Consider the following 23,135-nt stretch of genomic DNA (forward strand, 5'->3'; position numbering starts at 1 on the left):
CCCAGTCTATTTACAACAAGTTTGTATTTTCTCTGGCAAAATCATCTCCAAAAACCTGATGAAAACACTTTAATCACATCAGTCAACTCAGTAAACTGGAGAAAGCAATACTCACATTTTACAGTGACTGGCCACACTTGTTATAAATTGACCACATAATTTAGCTTAGCTCAGGTAAACTGTTTCGTCTGTCAGATAGTATATCTGGGTAGCTCTAAAAAACAAACATCTATAATTTAGCCAAATATATCAAGTATGAGAAATTGTTTAGAAGTTAGAATTCCAACACGTCTCATTCAAGTCTTAACCAAAAGGTGTCAAATATTGGTGTCTGATTTACAAAAAGCTGTCCTTTGGTGTTTGCTGGTTAACACACTGGCTGAGAGACAACTGTCCTCTTTTAAAGGACGGTAGTAGTCAGTTAGAGGCAGAGGGGAGGTGGAAGTGACTACCCAGGGCCCCATCGGAAAGGACGAGCTCTTCCAAACCTTTTGTTTACATTCTTAAAATTTCTACCCAATAAGTGTTATAATTTAATTGCTTGAATAAATCAGTTGGCTGCCTGAACTTATTATCATTAGAAATAGTAGCGGAAGCTCTCCGATGCCGTTTTCACCCCTTACAAATCAAGCAAATTGGTTTAGTCCGCCTCACACTGGGACTTCCCTTTACAACACAGCTAATTTATTTTATCAAGGTGACTGCTAATGTGAACTGTGATCCATTTGTTTCCCCAAGAAAGAAAAATCGGGGGCATCAAAAAAGAAAAGAAAGAATGGAGAGGGGGCAAAAGCCAACTATTAAGTAATTTCTTTTAAAAGAAAGGTGAGCAGTGCACAACTAACATGCTAAGAATGGTTTAGATCAGCAGCTGTTAAAAATATTAAGCTAATGCCAGATGTAACACTATAGCCCCCTTTTCCATTAGTAACTATCGGCTCGAATCGAGGCGGTACGACTTGACTCTACTCAGTTCTCATTAACATTTAGTACCACTGTGTGTGGGGTTGTTATAGCAACGCAGCCGAGCGCAGTAGCGTTTTTTGATACAGGCGACACGGGCATCGTGGTGGGGGGCGGCATCACGGGCATCGGCAAAAAAAAAATAAAAATAAAAATAAAAATAAAAAATAAAAAATTGCTGGTACTCATGCTGCCCCGACATCAGCCAGCACATATTGGGAATGGCATAGGCACCGATCGGTTTTCTATCGCCCAGGGAGGAGAGGGCGGGGCGGCGGGGGATTCTCTGGCTGGCTGGAGCAGCATCTAATAACCAACTCTCAAAATAAAACAAAATAAAAACAAAACGTGACCAGACATCATGATACAGACTTATAATTTGCACCGATGTTTTTTTTCTCGAAATTCTATACGCGAAAAGTGAGCGAGAGTCAGAATCAGAATACTTTATTAATCCCTAAGGATTCAGATTCGGGGACCATTGTTGTTTTCTGTGGCCATTTCCTCATCACTAGGTTTTTAAAAAAAAAAAAAAAAAAAAAAGGCAGTTTTTATTTTTGCGAAGGAGACGCTCTCATGACTCATCGAGTGACGCCTTAACTTAGTACCTTAGTAGGTACTAATAAAGTAGCAGGTACCAGGTTTTTTTTTTTAGGGTTTTAACCTAGTGGAAAACCCTGAAAACCAAGGCGAGCCATGGGGTGCCAACCTGAGCAGGTAATAATGGTAAAAGGGCTTATATGCCTCAGCCAGAGAAGAAGCAGCAGGTTCCCCAGATGATCGGACTGACTTCTGATCTGCCTTAGCATCAAAAGAGTTAGAATGTAATTAGGAGCTTGTATGTGTAGCAGATAGTGAGCAGGAAGATATGATAGAGGATGATAGAAGTGAAGATGGGGAGAAAAATGAAGTTTACCCTGAGGGTGGTGGGAAGAATGAGGAGAGGACAGAACGTGTTAGAAAACTCAGATTGCTGTTTTAAGCTTTATACCACAGTAATCATAAATAATTAACTGAAAAAGAAAACTATGCACTCTTAACCTTGATACTTCAAGTTAAAAACATTAACCATAAATTATTGCAGACAACAGGTTGAGAAATGAAGGGTGAAATGTGAGAAGATTTCACACTGTGAAGACTTCTTGACATATCACAGATTTTATTAAATGTGGTATATGAACACTTCTGTAGTGGTCATTAGGGTAGTCAGTAATGATTGTTCTATACAGCTGTCGGCTCAATTATTTGTTCAGAGTTAGTGGACTAAATCACAAGTGTTCCAGCCAGGAGACCATAGTTCATATTCCATTTGGAAGCTTTGTGTTTGTTAGGAAAACTTACACGGATGGATTTAGTGGCAGAAACACACACACGGGCACAAGATAGTCGTGATGCAAGTTTATATACAATGATGGGGGCTATATACACAGTGACAGGTAAAAATGTGCAAGGAGAGCAAAGCCGAAGAGATGAGACGGAGCCGAGGTATGCGGGTGGGCAGATGACGCACCGGAGCTACCTGAAAACAAGGGACAAACAGAGTTTACGGAGTAACGTCGACAACCGAGAGTTAAACTAAAGTGGACGGGGAGAGTTGGAGAGCTTACTTGAAACACAAAACTACAGCTGTAGCAGTGATCACAGACTGGTGTGACGTAGCTCTCCGTCACGGATCCACAGTAGCCAACACAAAGAAACTAGGCAGGCGAGCAGGCAGCGGAACAGGCTAAAACAAAGGAGAAGCAGGCAGAAGATGGACCCTAAAAACATGCAGCTCAATAGCGTGGACTCAACCGATTCCGCTTGCACTAACACGTTACCACTTGTGACAGCGACAATACTCCGACACCAGACGTCCGTGACTCAGCTCCATAAAAGCGCTCACTGATGACGTCCGATGCGCCGCAGGTGTGCCGGAATGCCATCAAGCCCCGCCTCGCCTACCTATGCCAAAAAGGAAAACAAAACCCAAACAACAACAATACACCTACCCACCACCTCCTAACAGTGTTTTGCACTCTATTTTGTTTGTTTCCTTTTCACTTGCAGTTTACATTTGCATTCACACACCTGGTTAGGTCTAGGCACCAAAGATTACTTGGTTAGATTTAGGAACGGATCAAGGTTTGGGTTAAAATATGCCCTTTCATGCCATTAACCCTCCATATTTAAACCTTACTGTGGTGTTTTTGGTCAAGGAAAACGGGACTTTTTGAAAATGTTCTCCAAAACAGATATATTTGAAAACGCTGTTTTCGTGGTGCAGTGTAGACTGCGTAAACTGAGACTTTTTACAACGATGACGCATATTAGTCATATGATGTAGTCATGTGACCAATTAACCTAAGATAGCGGAGCAGTTGTTTTGTTTGCTCTCAATTTTGACAGCCCTATTAAAGCTTAATATCAGTTTGTACATGCTCCAGATAGCTTTTCTTCAAATTCTTTAACTCTCACTCGCTTTTGCAACTTTGTACGTTTGTGTTACTCGCAGCAACAACTCCACCTCATTGTCAGTTCATTTGAAAAACTTGGTGCTTTTCCTCGACATTTTGCTGTGATGTTTCAAAGAGCCGGAAAGTAAAGAAACAGCACACAGAAATGACTTAGGTCGAATCGTCTTATGTGTCACACATGTGCAATACAGCAACGTAAGCATTTTCAGTTGTTTCCGTGTGGATGAACAACTGTTTGGAAATGATTGAAAACGCTAGTGTGGATGTGGAGCGTTTTTAGACAAAAAAGACATTTTCAAATTTATTCGGATTAGTGTAGACGTAGCCTGTGATTAAAGCTGATACAAAAAGGGGTCGTTCACAAGTGTCCCTGTGTAAAGTGTTGGGAGTGATAGGTCATCTCATCTTTGTCAGAAACCTGGTGTGTGATGACACCTTAAACACTGTATTTTTGAGAGGCCAGGGGCTTTGATAAAAGAACGTTTGACAGCCTGGATTGAGAATGGGATGATTATACTCACATTTCCAAATTTCTTTGAGTATAACTTTGTCTGAGCTTGAAACCATAACTTCCTTCTGTCTCACTGCTGATGCTTGATGATATTCAAATAAGCAACATGGGTGAATAAGAGTTCATCTTCCAGTGTGAGAAAATGTCATTTTACCTTGCTGACATTTGTTCAAAAGAGAAGAAATAATGACTTGTGGTGTATTACTGTCAGTGAGCTCCAGGGTAAATATTTAGGAAACTGGAATTGATTGACTAGTCAAGTCGTTGACTCAAAAAAGTCAATATCTGCTCTTATTTTGCTCCCCCGACATTTCTTTAGGGAATGGAGAATATCAATTTGGAGAGGAAAATAAATATCACATTTTGCAGCTTGAAACTTTGCCCAAGATTACTGGTAAATGTGTATAAAATCAAACTCAGTATTCACAAGGTAAAACCTCAATAACATTAAGTCTGCAGTTCTTGTTTAACACACACATATATGTGTGTGTTTTATTAGAGTAAGGGATAGTTATATATGTGCCAATCACATGGCAGCAACTCAATAGATCGATACATTTAGGACATAGTCAAGACACCCTGCTAAAGTTCAAACTGACCATCAGAATAGCAGAGAAAGGTCATTTTACTAACTTTGAATGTGGAATGGCTGTTTGTGCCAGATGGACCGGTCTGACTATTTCCAAAATTGCTCGGATTTTCTCACACCACCTCTTGGATTTACAGAGAATGGTCCAAATAAGAAAAAAACAAATCCAAGGAGCAGCAGTTCTCTGGGAGAAAATGCATTGTTGATGCTTGAGGTCAGAGGAGAATGGCTAGACCACTTTGAGCTGATAGGAAAGCAACAGTAATTTAAAAAAAACCCCACACTCATTACAACCAAAGTATGCAGAAGAACGTCTCTGAATGGACTTCACATCAAACCTTGAAGCTCATGGAGTACAGCGGAAACTAAGGCTACAGTTTTGTAGGGTCTCACCAAAATTGAACAACAGAAAATTGGAGAAAAAAAAAAGTGATGAGTCTTCATTGCTGTCGGCAACATGAAAGCGTGGCTCCATCCATCAATGATGCAAGTGGATGGATGTGGAATGGAGGATATGTTCTTGGTACACTTTGGGCCACTTAATACCAACTGTGTACTGTTTGAACACCACAGCCTACCAAGTATTAGTGCTGATCATGTCCACAAATCTCAAATCATCTCAAACTGGTTTCTTTAACACGACAAGTTCACTGCACTCAAATGGCCTGCGCAGCCACCGGATCTGATCCAATAAAGCACCTTTGGGTTGTGTTAGAGATTCACATGATGGATGTGCAGGTGACAAAACTGCAGCAACTCTTAATGTGGTGCTGGTAAGGAGTAGCTAATAAAGTGCCCAGTGGGTATAAATCGAATACACTGGAGGTGTAGAACCAGTGACAAAAACTAAAAACGCTGCTCAATAAAAACAGGGAAGTAATGACATGGAGGGCAAATGTTAATGTAGTGGTATGTATAAGTCAAATTTTATATATTATTTCATTTCTAAATGTATTTCTTTAATTCTGCCAGTGGAGTCCTCCAAACATATTTCCTTTTAAAATATCAAATGAAACTAATTTTTAACATTATCTTCATATCTATTATCTGTATGTAAAATTTATTTAATTGCCCTTAATTATACCAATTTGGACCAAAAATAAACAAGATGAGACCTTTCTCATAGTTTTATTGTTTGGAGTGGAGTTCCTCAATACATAACATGTCTAATGAATCCCCCCCCGCCCCCTCTCTTTGTGTGTGTGTGTGTGCGTGTGTGTGTGTGTGTGTGTGTGTGTGTGTGTGTGTGTGTGTGCGCGCAGAATGGAAAATTACAATAAGTCTCTTGAGGTTTAGCAAGAAAAGTCAGTCACAATAAGAGGCTCAGTCAGTCTTTTAAAAAAAGCCAAATATTGCATTTCATCTACTGAGAGAAAGCGAGCTGGGGATAAAACACACCTCAGGAGAAAAGAGAATAGAAATTCAGACTTTGTTGGAAGCAATTTCTTTCCTTGGTTTCTGCTTTGTGCGCCTGCTAGGAATCCGGTGAGATCAAAGCTGGGACAGATACTGGGCCAGGATCCCAGTCGATTGTTTGCGAGTCCCTTCAAATGACCCATGCAGCTGTTCCAAAAACAAGCTGCAAGTACTTTTGATTGCTTTCCCTGTGTGAAACTACACAAGCAAAAATGGTTGGCTGTTAATCACATGGAGACAAATGTTTTAATATGAACCTTAAGAAAGAGGGATTTATTCAGAAAATGAGAACAACTGAAGGAAAGGCAGAAGACTGATGTGAATATGAATTTGGCCACTGATCCAGGGTATGCCCTGCTTCTTGCCCTGTGACACGTGGGAACACCTGCGACCTCTCTGCGACCCTGAACTGGAAAAGCAAAAGAAGATGGATGGATTGTTTGTCCCTTAACTGGCAGTACAATCTGCAGTGCTCACTTTATTCTGCTCTGATCATCAGCATTTTCCTTCGCTTGGTGCTTCTACTGACTCTTGCTATGTGGACTCTTTCTTATGAAAGAAGCATGTCGATAGTTGTGTGCTGTTAATATCTGTTTAGGATAAAGTTTGCATTTGTCTTTTGCTAGATGTGGATGTGCAGGATACATCACTCATTAACTAAATGCAGTCACACAATAAGACCAACCTGCAAACTTGATTTTAATAGAAGTTTACATTTCATTTTATTTGGATGGCTGCACCAATCTGTAACCACCACTCCCACACACCTTGTGAGATGCAGTTCTTGCAACCGTCAACCACCACATGAAAGACCATTAATGAGATGAAAATATTTTGGTTTTCTTTCCTTTTACATATTTTTGAGTTGCTTCATTAAAGCAGAGGCTTTATTATCGTAGCATCAAATGTGCCAGAAGTCACAAGGGTCTTTAGTTTGTGATTGCTGGCTAATGGCAACAAGCCCACTCCATGTGGTTCATTTGATGTCCCATCAGGATGCCTTTTGCCATGCCTTGAATATTAACCAGACTGAAAAGGGCCCAGTGATTGAGCCTGCCTTGTAACGGTGATGATGATGAATATAGCAAAGGAGAGGCAGGCAGTTTAAGCTGTCCCCAGTCAGAATATTTTCAGTTCAGTTGGACATTAATGTTCACTACAACAAGCATTTGTTCTTTTTATTCACTGTCATAATGTCAGTTATCCACATCATTTTGTCAGAACAACGAACAACGCCTTTTGTTTAAATTAAACACGAAACCCTCATCTCTACACAACCTTCACATTCCAAAGACTTTAGTTGTTCTCCTCTGAGTCCATAAAGTAGGAAACACACAACCACAACATTATCATTCAGACCTCACAAATGTTCATGATCTTGAGTCCACCTCCTGTAGCTGGACAGGTTGAGGGCTGTGTCCGACTGGAATGCTCCATGTGCCATTAGGACTAATGTGGTAATTTGACAGAGAGCAACTGGATGTTCCACTGCAGTGCTGGGCTAATGTGGTGTCCAGTTTCATTTCCTGGTTATTAGTGTTGAATGATTATGGCAGCTTTTTGGGGAGTTAAATCACACTGCTGTTTGTTCTCTCCTGCTATGTGAGGCCTCTCAAGAAGTACCCCCCATGTCTTTCTCTCTTCAATAGTTTTCATTGTCGGAGAGGAAAAACTATATACTATGAACAGTTAAAGGTGGCATTTACAATATAACACATTTCACAATATAACACAAAAATATTGCAACTATTACCACTGGCTTTATGTTGTCCTATAAGGTAACTGGGCAAAAATATATCACACTGGAACATTTTCTATCTTAAATTGAGAACATAAGCTCAATTTAGTTTTTTGTAGGTGCAAAATAGGAAAATATACATGCAGGGCTAAAAAGAACTTAAAGGAAAACCAATGTTGTTTCTCGTTATGTTCTTCAGTAAGCCAAGACATGACATCAGAAGAGTTTCTGGAAATGGGGTGCCAATGATTTTGATGTTTTAATCAAGTTGCGAAAGGTCAACTGGTGTCAAATAGTGACTTCAGACCAAAGGTGAAGCTGTTCTATTGGGGCACAGTTAGATAATAATATTGAAAAATGCAAATAAGCACCAATAGATGGGACTGCATCTGCACAAGTTCAAAATATTAAAATATTTCTAATTTACTTTTGCAGTTTGAGATGTCCACTTAGGTGTTTAATCAGGCTGAGGTTTGGTGATAAGAAGCTAACAACATTCACAAACTCAAACTGTTCGGGATCCCATCCCTTTGGGTGGATCAATAATTCTAAAGAAGATGACGTCCATCTGAATGGATGGGCGGATTTCAATATCCTTTTCTCAAAGGAAACAGAGGCTCCAAATGCCCTCACTGTAGGAGTCAAGAGTTTAGTTTTTCCCCTTTAATTAATCACATGTGTGTGGTTTCATATATCTTCCTGTTAGACAAACATCTCTTTACACTTATGTTCAGTGTAAATGTTGACTAGATTTCATGATTTGCTAATTGTTTTTTTGCATTCAGTCTGCTTAATAATTTATTTCATGTGGTCACAGGTGTCAGTTTAGAGTGTTTCACTAATTACCTCCCATGGAGCTTATTATTCCACTATTATTAAACAAAGCTGAGCCCATAAAAGCCACTCAGTGTGTAAAATGTCTAAGTGGAAGAAATTCTAGTGTGGAAGCCTTATAAGACAAAGAGACTGAGTTTTACCAAGTAAAGATATTCCTTTATTTTCAGGTGACAAAAACCATCTGCTGGATAGAATAACAGCAACAAATTGCATAAACTTTTTACATCGTAGGCTGCACTTTGGTTTTTGGATTCCTGCATTTGTTGAGAGTGGCGTTCACCAAAGTGGATCACAAATCAAACATCAATGCATAACTTGTCATCAGTCACATACTTTTTTTGTCAGACTCTTTGAAGTGGTTAGAATGATGCTCTGTGATCTTTGCTTATCATCATGACACACTGTGACATAAAGTCACTGGTATGTTTTTGCTGTAAGATCTCAAGAAACACCTCACTCATTTTCAGTCAACACATAAACCGCTGGCTGTAAAATATATCACAAATGAGGTAACAAATTATCGCTTCATTTTGAAAGACTCAAAAATGAATATGAGGAACTCACCAGACTAGAAACAGCAGTTTTTATAACGACTCATAAAGCAATTCTTTATAGAAGCTGGTGTCGTAGGTCTGCTGGAATAGATCTGATTCTGATTCCCATAAACACACCTGAGCAACTATTGCAACATCTTTGAGTGAATTAATATCTTCAGGATGTTCATTTTGTATATGTGTGAACTGGAGATATGTTTGTAAAGTTCTGTGGATCACACATGAGACTTCTGTTAAAACATTTAAGGCAGGTTAAAAAGATCAGAATATGGCCATTGATAGTTCGAGGATAGAGTTTGGAATCACACTCTCTTCTAATACTAGCATTAATTAATTTGATTTGTAGTTGATGCAGTTTAGAAGGTATTTGTAATATATTTGTACAAATAACAGGTAATAGAAACTGTGTCTTCAGGCATCTGATTGGCACCATCATCATGAAGCCAAATCAGCATTTCATGTAACTGAGCAAGAATTAAGCTACTTCTTTAATTTTAATAGGTTCCTTCTTCAAGTACCTCATAAACATATCTTGCTTGAGGTGTTTATTTTTATGTATGATAGCTGAACATTTTACTCCAGGCTTTATTAACACAGTTCAATTCTTTTTGGATAATTATAATCTGCTGGTGTGCAGAGGCCTCGTTAGGCATCATTGCCTGCAGGTGCTATAAGTTCTTACAAAAAACCTTTTGCCTGCCTTTGAGTTGTTTGGTCAATTTAAGTTGAGAAGTGAGATTTAATTAGCTCAGTTCTCCACTGCTCTCCTCCACAAGCGTTTTGGTTTTGAGTTTCTGGTCTGGGACTTTTGTCCCTCTGGTGTAGGAGTTGTCAGAAAGCTTGTGTCTGAACTATTGTGCCAATCAATGTTATGTCACTGAAAAAACAGTGCTATGGTTTTAATTTGTTTAGTTTGTCAGGCGAGCTAAAAATGGTGTTAGAAGAGGAGCAAAACTGTAATGAAACAAAACAACAAAAGAATTATGGCTGCACATGACTCACCCTAAAAGTGATACAAATTTACAAATAAAAAAAACTTCCACAGCCAAATTAAACTTCTTAATAACTTGCACTTGTTGCAGCTGTCAGACATATGTGGAAGATCTGGATCTTGATAATAGTAGTCTGTTGTTGACCATGCAGTGTTTTTGTCCTTTGACTTGATGGCTTTTCTTCATCTGAAGTGAACTTTGTGCATTTTGTTTGTAGAGGTCAAGATTACCTCAAGACTATGTGGATACATTTTTGGTCTTTGTCAAAACAAAAGTTTTTGTCTCCACTGTGTTTAAAGACAAAGTTTAAAAAAAAATCTGTTGCTTTGTTGTTTTATTCATTTTATTTAACTTCATAAAACCATCACTTGGATCTCGGTGCCCCTCCCTACTTGCTCTAGGCTAAGGCCACTTTTCAGCCACAGCAGATGGCTGTGGAAGCCAGCAGCAGCAGTGCTGTCAGAGCATTGAGATTCATGTTGCCAAAATTTATTGTACTTGTCGTATAAACCTGACTCTCGTCCAATCCCATAGCTGCAGCAGCACTTGAATTGTATTTAATGACCTTGTAAAGACTCCAACCTAAATTAGAAAGCAAGTTTAAGAATGATACTGTCTTTGTTACTAAACATGCTTGTGATCTGGTCACTTCATTACTGAAGGACAAAGTGTTTGCTATGAAGCCATAAAAGCTGATAATGGTAGAACACAAAGTTGTAGCTATGATAATATGGGCATCGCTAATTCTAAAAGGTGTCTCTTTCACACCGTTTCAGCCCCACAGCGCCACAAATTTGAAGGCGGACACATCAGACGGCACAACAAACTTATTATCTGACCAAAATGTCATGTTGTAAAAAATGTCTCTCTGTAGAACATCACAATGATGCTGACATCTTGTTTTTATAACTTATTGACTGTTGGGGCCAAAGATGTGCTTTCTGTGATGAGTGACCTTGACATTTTGATCGCCAGAATTGAATCTGTTCGTTGAATCCAAGTGAATTTAATTAGAATTCCTCTCGGGGTTTTCTTGAGAGATTTGAGACAACTGGATTTACAATCCAAAAAAAACATGGTATAATAAAGATCGGAAATTGTTTGTCTGTGCAGCCTTGCTTGTATCGCTTCGGGTGACGCTGCTTCCACGGTGTATGTTTCCCATAAACCTCCCTGGAGTAGCTAATTGATGGCTGCTTGTCTTGCTTGACGCTGTAGCTTCATTCCTTCACACCTCTGTTTCCTTTTCTCTTATATTTACAGTGTAAGCTGTTACTGCCATATTAGCATCGCCACCAGAAAGCTAAAGTCCTTTTAAATTTCTTTTTTAATTGCTTTTATTGCTAATTATTATTGCTATTTATCTATCAAGCTTAGTTTCTTAGGTGTCTTCTTGGAATCCTGGTTGTTTGGCCCAAAAGACCACTTATAGTTGTGATTACGGAGTTCCTTTTTTTAATGTTGTGGCATTTAGACCATCTGGTATATAAATGCACTTGATATCAACATCAGTGCCACAGTCCAACCAACTCCATAAACTGCTTTAGCAGCTGTCAGTCTTCCTGTCTCTCCTGATCGCAGCCATCAGTCTCCTCCCTCATTTCCTGACATTAGTTATCTGAGTCTCGTACACCCTCTCCCTCCTCGACTTTGACACTTTTGTCTCCTCATCTCCTGCCACCTGTGAGTAGCCGATTTAAATTTAAAAGAGCCCAGAGGACTCTCAGCCACAGTTTGTAGGACTCTCAGCTGCCCTGACCTGGATAATATGCAACTCTTTTAATGGCGGGTAATGAAACTTACCACCTTGCCACTTAACACTTCTGCCCTTTTAAAAAAAAATTCTCCACTTTTATTATATTCTTTCAAATTGTTCATTTTTAATTCTCTTCTTTCAATTTATGCACGTCCTTCTCTTAGTCTCTATCTCTCTCTAAGGGATCTGATGGTAATTATGTCTCTCTGGCCTGTCTGCCTGTGTGACACGCTCTCACCACTATCATTTTATTCCATCACTGAATGACACTGGGTGAATCAGCACTGCCCTGTATGGACTGATTTGACATGGGTAACACCCAGCCGTCAGAAACGCATCACTCTCCCTTCACTCTTACCAATCTGACCCCCATGTCACCACCCTCCACCCCCTCAGCTGTCAGTGTGTGCTCTTTAGGTAGCATCACGCTCATGGTGACAGGCTTGTCAGGAGCCCTCAGTTCTGGTCAGGACATGTTTCATTTCGCTGCAGCTCCAAGAAAAGAAAAAAATCCCGCTGTTGTCATATTAAGGCTCTGCTCTGACTCAGAGGAACCAAAGGACAGTGCTGACTGAACGGCTTGTTGTGATTACAAAAATAATTCAGAGTTTGCAGTGTTGTCTCACTGCTGTTTTTTTTTTTTTAGAGCCTGGTGTTACCTGACATAACACTTTCAAACAGATTCAGTCTCATTTAAATGGCATTTGGTAAACTGTAATTAGAGTGGTACTTGTATACACACTTACTAAAAGCATTTGAAGTGCTTTTATACAAGAGGTGGAATGATTGATCCAAATATTGATACCAGCACGGGTATTGATGCTAACACTGGCACGATATCATCAATACTTTGTTTCCAGCCTCTAATTCTGTATGTTGCCCACTAAAGTGTGTGTTAAATCATATTTTTGGAAATGAAAACATGCACTACAAAAACTTTTGTGTGGACATTCACATCTTTTTAACTTCTAGACTTATAGTCTATATCACATTTAAACAGAGGTTGACCCATAGTGCTTTAGGGACAGGCACATTTATGAAATGAAAAGCTAAGTGTGTTGTGTTGTGTTTTGTTGATTAATTATTGTGGTAAAGTAAAAATCAGTGATGAAGTGGTCATTAAAAACTGATGATCCATCAGACAAATCTTGACATACTGCTCTCCCATACATACAGTAAGCTGCTTTTTATAAATTAAACGTTTCAGTTTTGGTATGCTTGCCCCGCATTTACTTGGTATTGGATCATATAAAATGTACTGAATCACACATGACTGTTTTTATACTATTAGCTGTATTCCCCCATGGACATGCTTTTTAGCTCTAATGCACATACGCTCAACTTTTTGGATACACCATGTACACGTTGACATGTGGACTGCAGTAAATGGAGAACTTCAGCTAGATGTTCTACCTCCTGAGCTACAAAGGCCCACCATGATTGGCATTCAGGACACTGGTTCACTTTTTGTATGAACACATTCAAACAGAATTTGTGTGCACCATTATTTATATGAACAACTCCAGCAGATCCTTTTCCATCACCTTTTGAGAACAGCTACTAAAATTTAGCAGTATAAAGTGTCAGCTGTTCTTGTTTTAAAGACATAATGATTGATTGTTAAGCACAGCCACTAACCCACTTGATTGAAGTAGATAAACCAACTTTGACAGCACATTGTGGTGTGCTGGGGACAACTGCAGACATTCTTCTGTTTTATAGCTAGCAGAGATCTGTTTTAAAATGCATTTTAGAAGGGGGGAGCAGTGCACACTTAGTGTTGTTGTTGTTGTTGTTGTTATTATAAATTGTATGAGTATATGTAAAATGGGTTGTGTATCATAAAACAACCTCAGCTTGAATTCACTCTGAAGCTCCAACAAGAGGGAGATTGAATTGGTAAGAGATGCACACTTGACTGTACACTTTCTCCCTGACCTCTCAGGCTGAATTTCCATCATTGAGGATATCTCTATGACCATTGTGAACAGAACAACTACAAGGACCAGTACCTCCTGTCCAATTAAATCTGAAACTACCTTTTGAGCGCATGGTCAGCCCACCAAATTGACTTTGTAATACAGGCTACGATCAAGCATAAGCTTTCAGCCTGGCTTTGTAGAGGCCAGTAGTCCACATCTACATGTGTTTGCAAATGTGATGGGAAGCTATATTCAAGAGGTACTAATTTCAGTATCGCCAGGCCGTTCTCATCCCTGGAGCAACAATTAGTGACATTTCGTCAGAGTCACTGCTGTGGCTCATTTACACATAAGGATTTCTTTGAGCCCTGATGTACTGGACTATGACAGCAGTGAGAGGGCTCTGTCACATCCCATTCATCTGTCAGCAATTAGGATTACTGTTAACAGGCATATATTAATCCAAGCCAAGATCCTTTATTTTTTTCTTAAACCTAACCAAGTAATCCCTGCTGCCAAAATGTAATTTAAGCAAAAATAAAGGACAAACAAAACAAATCAGAAATTGCAGAATATAAAGTTGTTCCATTAGAACCATCTGCAGTTTATGGTATCATTATCCCAGTAACCTAACCTTAATCCTTAAAATGGGAACATTATCACGTGGCAGCCATTATTACAACGTCTGGTCTTTCACGGGCACTGGTGGCACAGGAAACATGTGACATGTGACTACTCTGCAACATTTCAGCAAAACTTGTTCCTTTATTTAACCACTCGGTGGTGGTACTGACACCTTTTCAGCGCTTCCACTCCATCGCATGCTTTTCCATGTCTGAAGAGCAGCTGACAGGGTTGTACTGCGTAACTTTTAAAAGGGCATCAGTGCATAATTTATGTAGCCTGTGTGTTTTTAGATGATGGCACCCTTGGAGAAACATGTGGAGCCTCATGTCCTATCAGACCTTCAAACAACCTCTTAAATTTTAAATGTACCCACATTAGCTTTCAGTTGGGTTACAAATGACAGACAACTAATTCATGAATTAAAATCATAGCCCAAAGTTGAGAAGACACATTGAGTCCTGTACACAACACAACACAATTCTTGTCACTGACGAGTGATGGAATGTTAATAATAAACATTATTTATAAGCAGCAGTCATTTCCAGTTTGCATTCGTAACCTTGAATTAACAAGGCCGTACTGTTTTCTTACTGTACAATTTCCTTTTTGTTTTTCTCTGCCTGTGTGGGAGTGGGCAGGTCATGCATATTTTATGGATCTACGCCTTTTTCAGTAGGAAATTATATTTGGAAAATGAATAAACAAAAGGGAATTGATGATGCAAGCTGAACTCCAACATAGATCTGTAAAACTTTATTAAGACACTACTCGCCTGCAGGGACTGTGTAGACAGTGAAAGGGTGTCTGTCTGTGTCCTTGTTGTTGTACATGGCAGATTATATTGTGTTCTTGTGTTAAACTGGGGTAGCAGATACACAGGAATCAAAGTAATTAAACAAACGTAGATGTCCATTTTCAATGACTGTTGTAAACAAACAGTTTTCAGGGATCTGGACAATATTAAGAGAAAATGCAATTACCACCTCTAAGATGATTTTTTAATAACAAATATTGCACACCTGAACATGTGTGGTAATGATGATGCAGGGTGAGAGGAAGTTAATGCAAGCGCACACATCTATGCATGAAGTAGATATCTGACAATATCATTTAGAGTCCTAATATTGGTCCCCTTTGATACAACCTGTTTTTCCACCAAAATTCTGCCTTTTCAAAGCCAGATGGCCATTTGGATTGAGTGGCTTGTTCTTCAAATTGAAGCTTGTCAGCTGCTGTTGTCTGAAGCCCACTTTGAAAAGTCTGTGAAGCATCAGTAAAGGCTCACTGATGTACATTGCCTGAACTTTGATCAAATTATTAAAACAAAAACTGAAAAAAAGTAAAGCCAGATGTTCAAAAACCTGCATCTAATACAAAGATCAGTGTGTTTATAGGTTTATTTTATTAAATCTGTTTTCACAGATTGATTCGTACTCTATGTGCATTAAAATGTAGTTCTCAAAAAGCGTGGACAAAAAAAGCTAATGTAAACAAACCACGTGTGTCTGTGGTGTTTTCTGTTCTCACTCATATCTGTATTGTTGCTTGATCTCTACTCTGTCATCATGCAGCTGCTCCAACCCTGTGGTTAAAAGTGCATCACAGGAGACGCCTTATGTCTAGAAGAACTTGTAAGATGAAGGTGTAAAGAAGGGAACTGGAAAACAAATGGAATAAGAGAGGGAAATGGAGGAATGCCTGGGGTCAGTATCTTAGCAGATATGATCATTAGAGGTGATGACGTGGAACAAGAAAGTGAAGATTTTGATCTAGTTTTGGACTCAGTCTCAGTCTGAGTCGACTGCACTTGCAAGATGCTGCTGTTAGCCGAACAGAAGGTGAAGGTGTGTTTGGAGGCAGCGAGAGAAGGAAGGGCAGGAATGAGAACTTGAGTGGGGACTTGACACCACCATATCTTGACACCAGGTTGAAGGGAAGGAAGGTCAGGTCTAGAAGCTAACAGATTAGCCAGCTAGGTACTTAGAAAACGTACCTTGCAGAGATGCATACCTTAGGTTTGTGTTGTAGTCCTCACTACATTCTTTAGCTTCATTAAACTCTTCTAGTTGCTGCCTTTTCTTAGTGTCTGCTTAAGTGGACCAAAATAATCTTGTTTCATTTTGTCTGATTATAAATCTACTGAAGTAAATATTTCCTTAGAAAAATGTTTAAAATCTCATCAGTAATCTCTTTTCAGATAACCTGACACATGTGACGTTTAATTGACCTCATATTGCATATGAGGTGTTTTCTATAAATGGGTTTGGTTGATGCAGCTGTACATCCTGAAATGCTCTTTTCCCCCTGGCTGCTGAGCACAAAAGAGCTGGTGGTAGGTACGGGGGATGGGGGGGGGGAGCGTGTACTTTATTTGTAAAGTTAGTGAGGGTACACAGGCCCTCCTCCACCACCGCCAGTAGACTATTTTTTCTTTGACATTATACTTTTCTGTTTGCATGCATAGAAATTTGTTTTGCATTTCACACTCCAGCAAACGCACAAAAACAACCAACACTTTCTCTCCCCTCGTGTTTCCTCCTGTTCTCACTATATTTTTATACACCCTTGTCTTTTTATCCCTCTTCTTCCTCTACCTCCTCTTGTCCTTTCATCCATCTCTCCAAGCTCCTTCCTCCTTTTCTGTAAAAGTAAAAAAATCTACGTCTGCTTTTTTTTTCCTTCTTTTTTTTTTTTTTTTTTTTTTTTTTTAACATTCTGGCTGCAAAACCTTCAGCACATTTGTTATCTCTTATTGCTGCCTCAGTGACTATTTTTTTCCTTGTGAGCAGCATTGTCTATTTTGTATATTCAGTGCCTGCACTGGCTGAGGGGTGAACTAAACCCCTGAGGGTAGATGAGGAACCTTTTCAACACCCCAGAGCTATCATGTCATCTTCAAGGTCCGACCCTCAACAAGTTTTGTAGTAAGACTTGTGAACAGAAAAGAAAAACATCTTAAAATCATTGTAAGATGGCCTAGAGGGGAACACAGAGTTATGATGAATTTTGAAAATGATCAATTTTGTTGGTAATGAGCAAACTTGTGAGGTGTGGATCAAATCTTTATATAAAACTGTGATGCTTATTCATTGTTAATAATTCTGCCGTTCTCATTATAAATATAACATAATACAACATGTCAACTAGGTTGAATGTGTAGACACTACTCATATTTCAAGAGTACTTCTTCTTTCTATTTAAATGCAAACAACAAATCTGAATCATTAAGTGACTGTCTGGTTCCCGCAGTGAAATGTTTTCAACTGAATAATTGATGCCCATGTCATTAAAAAGCCAGACAACATGCAGCACATCCCTCGAGTACTTTAGAATTACCAGTAAACCATAAAGTCCATTTACAAATGTAACCCATCGCTGAAAGCAGTAACTTCAGACTTGCATGTTCAGTCACTCAAAAAAGAATATAATTAGCCAACATGTTGTGTCCACAATGAGTTGAAGTAGGGACATTAGAAAGCAAAATTACAATCCATGTGTTTCCTCTTAAAAGGATTTAAATATGAAAAGACATTAAATATTAATCCTGACATCACTGTGAGGCTGTTTGAGTTGCTTTTCCTAAATACGAGCAGGTGTCTGCCAGAAACTTGCTTAACCATTAAAGAAGTGTTGGTGTAAAACTATCATGCACTTTGATCATCCTGTATACTGAAGACTTGTTAGATGACTTCTGTTTTAATGCATTCAGATGTATTATGTAAAAGTCATCTGCTTACTGATGATTTGTTAGATTAAAATCATAATTTTAATATAGGCAGCTTAAGATTTTTGAGTCTGTGTGCAATGACTTGGCCACATGCATAGTTTCCACTTGGCGCTCTGTGACCTTATGGTCCCCTTTTTAAAGTTCATTACATTAAAATATGTGGCCTATAATACCTATTGTCATGGAAACGGAGTGATGCACTGAAAAGAAATAGCATTTAACAAAGGTGGCACCATGCTTTTGGTTGTCTCATAGTGACAAACATCACAAAATTGTTTATTTCTGGGTCACAATAATTTATTCCAATTACATTTAAACAAACAACATGCTGCTGTGACAACACCGTCAAGTATTTATAGATTCACAATGAATTAAAAAACTTAATGAGGAAAACAATAGTAGAAGGTGATTAAAATAAATATGCCAAAGAATTAAATTAAATTAAATTAAATGGGAACTTATCTGGTGATGTAGAGCCTCAGCTCGGCACACTGGTTTTTCATGTGCACAAGCTGACAAACTAATAATGTTTGGGAGTTAAAGGTTTGAAGATGGTTATTTTTAGCCCTTTTCCATTAGTACCTACTTGTGTCGACTCGGCATGGCTCATGGTTTCTAGGGTTTTCCATTAAGTGATAAAACCTGGTTGTTAGGATGCCTGGGTCGTTGACCCAGGGTTTTTCAGTTTATTATTATTATAATTTCTAGGCTTTGGTTTCTTAAAGTTCTGTCTTTTGGTTTATGTCTCTGTCGTCTCTAGTTGCTCTGTCCCCCTGTCAGCTGTATCCCCTTGTCTAGTTCGCGTCTCTGTGTATCCTTAGTTGCTATATCCCCGTGTCCAGTCAGTGTCTGTGTCTGCCCTGGTCCCACGTCTCTCTGTTGTAGTGACTGCATGTGAGTCTGTGTCTTTTGTTCAGTCTCTGTTATGTTTCCCGTTTTACTTTGAAAGTCCATGTCTGATGTTAATGTGTCTGGTTTTGCTTCCTTTGTCTCGTTAGACCTGATTTGCCCCAGCTGTGTTTCCCTCCTGTTACCCATTCCCTGATTGCTCCCTCTGTGTATTTTAGCCCTGTGTTTCTCTGTGTCGTAATCTACTGTTTACCTAGCTGTGTGTTCTGTCAGTCCTCCGGTTTAAGTTTATTTTGATTTTTTCCCCCCAGTTATGTTATATTTTGAGTTTTACATTAAAGCTGTTTTGAGTTCATGACTGTCTCCAGAGTCTGCACCTTGGGTCCTATTCCTGTCTGCACACAGCCACTCATAACACTGGTACCAGATAATTGTTTGGTAACTTCTCAACCAGGGTTTCAAACCATCTGAAAATGTGATGTCAGACCATATGCCACGATTGGTTAGTCAGTGGCATCACTGAGGCATGAGAGCGTCTCCCCTTTTTTTTTTTTTTTTTTTTTTTTTAAAAAAACCCGGGAATGAGGGAAATGGTTACATAGAGGAAAAAAAAAAAAAAGCGTCATGGTCCCAGAGTCTGACGAAAAGCCACAGTCCAAGCAGCAGGTGTACCATCGCCTCAACATCCACCTGTGTTGGTTCCTACCAATGATGTCGCGGGACGTTTGGCTGTGTTGCTATGTTGACCCTGCACACATTACGTGGTACTTGATTCTAACGGTAAATTAGCTGAGCTGAGTTGTGCTGCCTCAAGTCGCATCGAGCCGATCCGAGTAGGTACTAATGGAAAAAGGGCTTTTGTAAGTTTCCAAAGATACTGGCATCCAAACATGTGGTATGGCTGTTAAATTAACTGGGAGTTATGTGCAGTACAGCATTTTGCAATCGCTGTGGTGGTTGTTAAAGATGAGCACGCCAAACTGAAGCAGGAAAAAAAGAGCAGTGAAACAGTGAGAGTCAATTCTTCTTTTCAGTTGGTCTGCTCTTTTCCAATGAAATGACCTTCATCAGTGCAAAACCAATTTGAGTCAAAGATTTTTCATTTCGTCTGACAGACTGATGCACATACCATTGATATTTCAGTTTATTCAGCAATAACGCAGCCACAGTGATATGCTAGGACAGAAAAATTAAATCAAACTATCACTGCACTCTGTCTCATTCTCTTCAGTGGCTTACTCTTAAAGTCAATCTCTGTCTACATATGCCAATTTACAAGAATCACATTGATTCAAATAATGTCACCAACTTTTTTTTTTTTTTTTTTTTTCATTATTATTAAATTGACAGATTGTGTAAAAAGGATTAGGCAAGAGTGGCAGAGTAATGGTGCGCTCTGTACTTCAGATGTCCAGTAAATTCAGAAGGTAAATCAGTCGTGATGGAGTGTATAAGCTAATGTTTTGACTGAACTGGGGCCCGTTCTCCGTACGTCGCTTACTACATCCAAGATCAAATGACACATCCAAGACCAAACCATCGCGCTAACCGTGAGCTCGCTAATCCGGTTCCCCGAACACACCTGGGCCCTATTTCAGGAAGCCGGTTTAGTGCAAAGTCTGAGTAAGTATACCCTGAGTTAACGAAAACTCTGGTTTTTCGGTTTCACAAAGCGAGTTCAGCTGAAGCCTGAGTGAGTCACTATGACGACACACTCCGTGAAGCTAACCTGCCCCCTAGCAGGTTTACTACAACTAACCCTGACTGTCCCCGCCTCTTTGTCGGAAACCTGACAGTAGGAAGTGTCAGACATGGCGTGTCCCTTCCTTGAAGAGCCAGTAGATCTTGAAGCCCAAATACTCCGCAGAGCTCTCCGCCGGGAGAGAGTGATCAGAGCGCGTATGGACATTTTATCATTACCTGATGATTTCCTGTGCGAACGTTACCGTTTCTCAGCACAATCAATAAGTTATTTGGATAACATCCTCAGGCCATATATTGCGCATGTGACACATCGCGGACATGCGCTCAGTCCATTACATATTCTTTGTACCGCACTCCGTTTCTTTGCAAACGGGAGCTTTCTGTACAATATTGGTGACGCTGAGCACGTTTCCAAGGCTACCGTCTGTCGGGCAGTCAGGAATGTTACAGTTGCACTGAAACGTCTCCTGCACTCGTTTGTGGTGTTCCCCGGTCACAGACCCACAAGATTCATCAAAGAGGGATTCCACAAAATTGCAGGTATCAGGTTGAACAAAACTCAATGCATGATGTGGTGATACGTGAACTACCACTCAAATGGTACATAAATTTCCAGGGTTCCCAGGCGTGATTGGCTGTATAGATGGCACCCACATTCCAATCATTGCACCCTCAGCAAATGAAGGAGACTATGTGAACAGGAAGTCCTTCCACAGCATCAATGTACAGGTACATAATTCCCTGTAGCATTTCACACCAACAAGTGATGGCATCATGGTAATGGATGCCAATATGTGTCCTCTGCACTGTGTAGATCATATGTGATGCTGCCAACATCATCACAAATGTGGAAGCCAAGTGGCCAGGCTCTGTACATGACTCACGAATCTTCCGGGAATGTACACTGAGCACCAAATTTGGACATGGTGGGTCGAAGTAACTGTGAAATATACAGAGACCAATTGCCACAGGGACGTTTGCACTGACATGTATTCTTCTGTCCTAGGAGAGTTCACTGGCCACCTGCTTGGTGATAGGGGGTACCCATGTTTACCCTATTTGCTCACCCCTTACCCTGACCCTGAACCGGGCCCACAACAGCGTTATAATCTGGCCCATTGCAGGACACGGGCCAGAGTTGAAATGACCATCGGAATGCTCAAGGCCCGGTTCCAGTGCCTTCGTAGACTCAGGGTCACCCCAGAAAGGGCATGTGACATCATTGTGGCATGTGTGATCCTACACAACATTGCCACGATTAGAGGTGAACACTGTCCAGCTGAACCAGACATCAGCAGTGATCCACACGATGAACATCCTGACCCACCCACGAACGTACAGGATGGAAGAGCAGTCAGAGACACCATATGCCACAACCATTTCCTGTGACCCGTCACCCCAACATGTTACATGACAAATACACAGATACTGTGGTCAACTGGCTTTATTGGTCACCCTGTATGTCCTGTACACAAAGTATAAATGCGTATATTAGTATGTTGTACAAACACTGACATGATTCGTCCATCTATGATCACTCCACCCACCCTTAACTGTTGTTCCAGCAGTACAATCTCCAGCTTTGACTTTTGGATCTGCAGCTGGAGGTGCACCATTTCCATTTCGCACTTCTGTATCTTCCTGGCCAGATATGTCTTATACAGCTGCTTTACAGGGAGCTATTGCAACAAAGGACATAGCATTGGCATCCATAGTACATGCCTACTTAGGTTGGTTGTAAATCAGTGCTGGACAACCCACTGTGGTAAGGTTTGTTGTAGGAGTGGCTGGACCCTCTTCCTCTTCATTTCCAGCATCACTCTGCCAGGGACATAGTAAGTCCATGGTGTCATCATAGTACCACATTGTAGTCAGTTGTTATATTTTCCACTGTACGCTGTATACCTCATAGTGTGGCTCTGTTGCGGCCTCCTCTGTAGCAGCTGTCACTGTTTCGTCATCATATGCCTGTGTTGGAGACATTTAACAACATTGCTGTTCTACTGTTGACACATGTAGTCTGTGGAGTATTACGAGTACTCACGACTGCATGTCGGTCTGGCTCAACAGGGGGCTGCACCAGATGCAGTACACCATCACCATCAACTGGAAGTATATGGGGTTCATACAGGTCACTCATGACTTATGTGGGCGCAAATGGCAATTACCAGACATACCAATCACCATACACCTCATTGTCAGTATGCTCTCAGAGACAACCGACACTGAGGGAAGGCAAAATCAGTAGGTGTCAGGGTGGAAACGCTTTTATGAGCTTTATGTTGCATTAAGGTATATGTTCATATGTTACTCTTATTGGGAAAAGTACGAAATGTACTACTCGCTCTGTCTCTGGGAACAGGGAGCTCACCCTGTGAGAGGTTAACACACACACACACACACACACACGTATGCAAAATTAAAGGACACTGCTATGCTCTTCATAAAGACGTACCACTGCAGCTCGGTGTGTGTGAGTCTCTCCCTGGGCCCT

General features: G+C 40.1%; 1 protein-coding gene and 1 long non-coding RNA gene across 2 annotated transcripts; one reads left to right on the forward strand and one right to left on the reverse strand.

Annotated features, from left to right (window-relative positions):
• Window positions 1-1,490: 1,490 nt before the first annotated feature.
• Window positions 1,491-3,181, reverse strand: LOC120734109. The gene is made up of 3 exons (XR_005695969.1): window positions 2,784-3,181; window positions 2,571-2,689; window positions 1,491-2,482 (listed from the first exon to the last, which is right to left on the reverse strand). It is a non-coding gene; the product is annotated as an uncharacterized LOC120734109 (long non-coding RNA).
• A 17,947-nt stretch (window positions 3,182-21,128) lies between these two features.
• LOC120733997 (putative nuclease HARBI1) lies at window positions 21,129-22,226 on the forward strand. The gene is made up of 3 exons (XM_040032538.1): window positions 21,129-21,370; window positions 21,456-21,567; window positions 21,648-22,226. Exons 1-3 carry the CDS (start codon window positions 21,239-21,241, stop codon window positions 22,028-22,030), a joined length of 627 nt encoding a protein of 208 aa, XP_039888472.1. The 5' UTR covers window positions 21,129-21,238; the 3' UTR covers window positions 22,031-22,226.
• The last annotated feature ends 909 nt before the right edge of the window (window positions 22,227-23,135 follow it).

Source organism: Simochromis diagramma, unplaced genomic scaffold, assembly GCF_900408965.1.
Source record: "Simochromis diagramma unplaced genomic scaffold, fSimDia1.1 OVJJ01000216.1, whole genome shotgun sequence".
Lineage (NCBI taxonomy): Eukaryota > Metazoa > Chordata > Actinopteri > Cichliformes > Cichlidae > Simochromis > Simochromis diagramma.